At 28.4% G+C, this 5239-nt stretch overlaps 2 protein-coding genes across 2 annotated transcripts in view; both read left to right on the top strand.

Annotated features, from left to right (window-relative positions):
* The window catches only part of LOC115236986 (odorant receptor 94a-like), a 2430-nt gene extending 2260 nt beyond the window's left edge, over positions 1-170 (top strand). The window contains exon 4 of the mRNA XM_029809723.1: positions 138-170. Within this exon, the coding sequence (XP_029665583.1) occupies positions 138-170 (33 nt within the window). The remainder of the gene's footprint in view (positions 1-137) is intronic.
* The window catches only part of LOC115236985, a 16809-nt gene continuing 11595 nt past the window's right edge, over positions 26-5239 (top strand). Inside the window, exons 1-8 of the mRNA XM_029809722.1 lie at positions 26-1227; positions 1499-1834; positions 2170-2374; positions 2506-2661; positions 2985-3028; positions 3677-3723; positions 4204-4582; positions 4834-5169. Of these exons, the coding sequence (XP_029665582.1) occupies positions 866-1227; positions 1499-1834; positions 2170-2374; positions 2506-2661; positions 2985-3028; positions 3677-3723; positions 4204-4582; positions 4834-5169 (1865 nt within the window). The 5' untranslated portion in view covers positions 26-865. The remainder of the gene's footprint in view (positions 1228-1498; positions 1835-2169; positions 2375-2505; positions 2662-2984; positions 3029-3676; positions 3724-4203; positions 4583-4833; positions 5170-5239) is intronic.

Genomic DNA, 5239 nt, shown 5'->3' with positions numbered 1-5239 from the left:
ATATATAATTAGATATAAAAACAAATCATGTAATTTATTGCTTATATTTTTTGGTATACATGCAAAAATTTCTTTACTTACATCTTTTATTTATGTTTGTATGATTTCTATGTGAATACACATGTATATATGTATAGGTTTTATATGCATACAATGTGACTGCATGTTAGAATGTTCGATTAAAAACTAATGTTGCAAGAATAAATAGAAAAAAAGCAATAAATTAAATATTTTATATTAGCAGAGAAAGTGTATGATATATAATATTATCAAAGACTTCTAGATATTTTTATTTTTTATTCTTTACACAGTTCAATTTTCTAATATTTAATTTGATAAAGTAGTATTTTCAGATAACGTCATTATATTATAAGACATCGGAGTTTATGATTGAATCTATATTTAACGACTGCACTCGATGAAGGGTTGTTGTATGGGAAGGATATAGATTGCAATCTGAATAATAAAACTTATCGCATATGAAGGGGGAAGTTGTACGAGTGTATTATTGTGGGACGATCGCGAGATTATAGACATTCTATGATTGTCAGTCTTTTTCAAGATTTCTTCATAACATTTTTCAGAAAAATATTTTTATTATTCTATTCTATCAGAGTTTGTGTGAGTGAAGAAAATTGCCGATTGAGGTATAATTTAACTCTATCGGCTCATTGTCATATGCATAAATTTTAAAGTGTATAATTATTGTATTATACAATATTGTGAATTTTACATTTAATTATTTAAAAGAAGGAAATTAGAAAAAATTGTAATCTCTGAAACACACACAATGATTCATGATTAATGTCTTTTCTGGAGAACAGATATCGATAACCTCGACAGAGAAGTAAATTAAAAATTAAATATGCACGTGTTAGATTTTACGTTTAAGATATTAATGATTTGCGGATGCTGGATACCGGATTCCTGGACAACACCGTACAAACGATTAGTTTATCATGTGTACACTATTTTTATAATTCTACTAATATACACGTTTATGCTATCGCAATTGATGGATTTAATTTTAAACGTGGACAATGCCGATGATTTTACCGATAATTTCTACATGCTTCTCGCCATGATCGTCTCGTGCTGTAAGATGTTTACCTTGCTGATGAACCGCAGTAATATCGTGATGTTAATCGATATCCTTGTAAGGAAACCATGTAGACCGGATCAGTCTGACGAAATCAAGATTCAGCAGAAATTCGATAGACTTATACAGTGAGTACAAATAGCATATTTATATGAGATTTAATTAATATGTGTAATATATAAAGCTACAATAATTCATGATAAATGATAATATTTATGACTTCAAAAATGTGATTTTTTTATTATAAATAAATTAATATATTTTAAAAATTGATTGATGCTACTTTAAATTCTCTTATAACAAGCATTCAATTGAAGAATGATATAAGTCGCAAAGCTAACGTCGAAGCAAAAGTTGAATAAAAATTGAAACAGGAAAATCTCTACAGTCATCTTACAGGACAAACACACTTTACTATGCAATCCTGGTGGAGACAACGTGTGTATGCATTGCCGTGACATCATTGCTGACAGAATTCAGTAAAGGAAGATTGACATTCAGAGCATGGTTACCATTCAACTATACGTCGCCGTCACTGTTTCGCATTGTATACATACACCAGCTGATAGGTTTAACGGCCGGGTCTGTTCTTCATGTAGCTTGTGACGGTCTTATATGTGGTCTGCTGGTGCATGTTTGCTGTCAAATTGAAATAATGGAATGCCGTTTGAGAAAAATTGGTCGCAACCGAGATATCCTTCGCAAATCCCTTCTTCAGCACAATACTGTATTCAAGTTGGTGTTTTGCAGCTAATATTACACGTATAAAAATATTTTGCAATTTTTTTGTAATCAATACATTTCATATAACTCTTGTGTTTATATTATTTGAAAGAAGGAAAGAAAGAAAGACCAAGAAAACAGTTTTGATAATACCAAATATAAAAATGCACTCTACATACTTGAGAACTTTAATTACAGAACTTTTGATTAATTTATTTATTCATGACTTTGTCGTACTTTTTTGGATATAATATATTATTCGTACAGTTTTAATTAATAAATTATTATGAATCTTGAAATATTTTAAATATTTTCAAATTTCTAACATTTTATATTTATAATTTCAGACTCGCTGGCTTGGTAAATGAAAAATTTAGATTGACTATCGTCATACAGTTTATTGTGAGTACATTGGTAGTATGCTTTAATCTATATCAATTTACTAAATCGACAGCGTTAAAAGCGAAATATATGCAATTAATTATGTATATGGGTTGCATGCTGTCGCAAATTTTCTTATATTGCTGGTACGGGAACGAAGTTAAGTTGAGGGTCTGTATTTTTGAAACAGGCATATATATGTATCTGTTATTTGTTGTTATTTAAACATGTTATTTAAACATTTAATATGATATACTGTGCATAAATTAAATAAATAATGAAATGTAAATTGTTAAACATAGAGCCGTCAACTGGTCAATAACATATTTGAAATGGAATGGTTTGAACTGGACAATTATACTAAACAATCATTATTAATGATCATGAAACGTGGTACAATACCAATCGAGCTTACCAGTGCCTACGTTATCTCTATGAACCTCGATTCATTTGTGAATGTTAGTATTAAAAATTATATTATGATATAATTAACAATCAAGATCTAAAATAATGTTGTAATGACAAATATATTTTAATTAATTTCTTTTTTAATAAAAAATCACCCAATTAAAAACAGAATTTTATTTATATCAAGAAGGTGTTTAATATATGTACATATTTGACAAAAGAAATTCTCTATTACATATTTTGGATATAAATTTACAACTAAGGATTCGTTTTCAAGTACTTTTTAAAAGCTTTAATATAATATAACTAATAAAAAATCGATTATATATTTTTATCTTATTTTGAATAACATTATTAATAACTTTAATTGCAGTTACTTAAGACATCCTATTCAGCTTATAACATACTTCAGCAAATGTAAAAATTTTAATGCCAGAGACAAAATAAAAAAAAAATTATCGTTCATACTTTGCAATCAGAGCAGTGTGAATTTATATCATGCACATATAAAAAGAAAAAGAGACAGAAGAGGTAAAGAGAGAGAAAGATATTTTTAAAAAAGTTGAAATGAATGTTTATCGTTTTATTGTATATAGACATGGTTTTTGCATTATTATTATTATTATTATTATTTTTTTTTTTTAATATAAAAAGGCATTTAAAGAGAGAAAGTGAAATTTAAATCACTTTACATTACATAATAATGACTATATACAATATCAGAAATTTTATTAATGTTACGATATTTTTACTTACATATTTTGCATGCTAGTTTAGTTATATTCGTATCATTTGAACATTTTTCTGCCGCCCGTTATATACGCATATATACATGTGTTAAATCATGTAGACTAGTAGAATTTATAGTGACCAATACTTGAAAATCAATACTGGAAAGAAAAAACCATCATTCATAGTTCGCTATGAAAATCTTACGCCTATATAAAATAAACATTTTTTAATAAAGTATAAGATATCGACATTAATATTTTAAGAGTAATTACATAGGGCTCGATTTGTGACCAAGAGCTGTTATTTTTTATAACGTGTAATTTCATAAAGCAGAATTCTAGTGAAGCATTATTATGTCGTAATATCGCAATATCAAGTTTGTATTTAGACGATTGCATAAAAATAATACTATCCGAGAAACATAATTATACAATCTGAATAATAAAAGATGTCAAAGAGGGGGAAGTTGGACGTAGTGTATTATTGTATGCCGGAAGATATCGTGAAGCTATAGACATTCCATGGTCAGTTTGCCATTATAAGATTTTATCTAAGTCCATCAAATTGCTTTACAAAAAAAAAACTTTTATTTTCATAATACTACTATTTGATACCGTAATTTCAGAAAATTGTCGTTTGATATAATTTGGCCATCAATTTAAATTATTGAACACAGATTTTTGAAAAATTGATTAAATAATTGTGCTATATTATTAAATGCTTAAAATTTATTATAATTAATTTAAAAAAATATATATATACTTCCAAAAATTTTTAAAAATCTTGAGTGGAGACTGATGTGCATGTATGTATCTGGCATAATTTTTCTCGAAATAAAGGCACAAACAGATAACATCGAGGGAAATCCGTTATAAAAATGCGTATATTGGACTTTACATTAAAAATATTGACGATCTGTGGCTGCGGGCGACCGGAATCCTGGACAACGCCGTACAAACGGTTAGTCTATTACATGTACACAATTTTCATATTGCTACTAATACACACGTTTATGCTATCGCAATTGATGGATCTGATTATAACTGTGGACAATTCCGACGATTTCACCGATAATTTTTACATGCTACTCGCCATGATTGTATCTTGCTGCAAGATGTTTGCTCTGTTGATGAATCGCAACAATATTGAGATGTTAATTAATACTCTTACGAAAAAACCGCTTCAGCCGATTGAATCTGACGAGATGGAAATTCGACAAAAATACGAGAAATTAATACAGTAGGTATCGCGAGCTAATCTTAATTTCTGTTTTATTTATTGTATAATATTCGATGATTTTTGCATGATTCTAATATGTAGTTTAGATTTAGATCAAAATTATCAATCAAAATAATTTTCTTATATTAAGCTATTTTTTTATTTATGCAAGTACATACAATAAGATACAATCCTTTACGAGAAAAAAAAACAACAAAAAACAAACATTAAATGATAATTGAAATGCGAAAATGTCCATAGTTGTTTTACAGATCAAATACGTTTCACTACGTTATTCTGGTAGAGACAACGTGTCTATGCGTTATCGTAACGTCGCTATTGACGGAATTCAAAAAAGGCAAATTGACATTCCGGGCGTGGCTGCCATTCGACTATTCGTCGCCGCTACTATTTCTCTTTGTATACGCTCATCAATTGATAAGTTTTACAGTCGGATCTGTTCATCACGTAGCTTGCGACAGTCTCATATGCGGATTACTAGTGCACATTTGCTGTCAACTAGAGATATTGGAATGTCGTATAAGAAAAGGCACACGTAATCCGAAAATTCTTCGCGATTGTGTTTTTCAGCACAATCATATATTCAAGTTCGTTTCCATAGAACCAACGTTACGAATAAAAATATTTTTTATCTTTTTATATATAATTAAATATTTT

The sequence above is a fragment of the Formica exsecta genome, unplaced genomic scaffold (assembly GCF_003651465.1).
Source record: "Formica exsecta isolate Colony F162 unplaced genomic scaffold, ASM365146v1 scaffold265, whole genome shotgun sequence".
Lineage (NCBI taxonomy): Eukaryota > Metazoa > Arthropoda > Insecta > Hymenoptera > Formicidae > Formica > Formica exsecta.
This window is presented reverse-complemented; position numbering and strand designations above follow the sequence as displayed.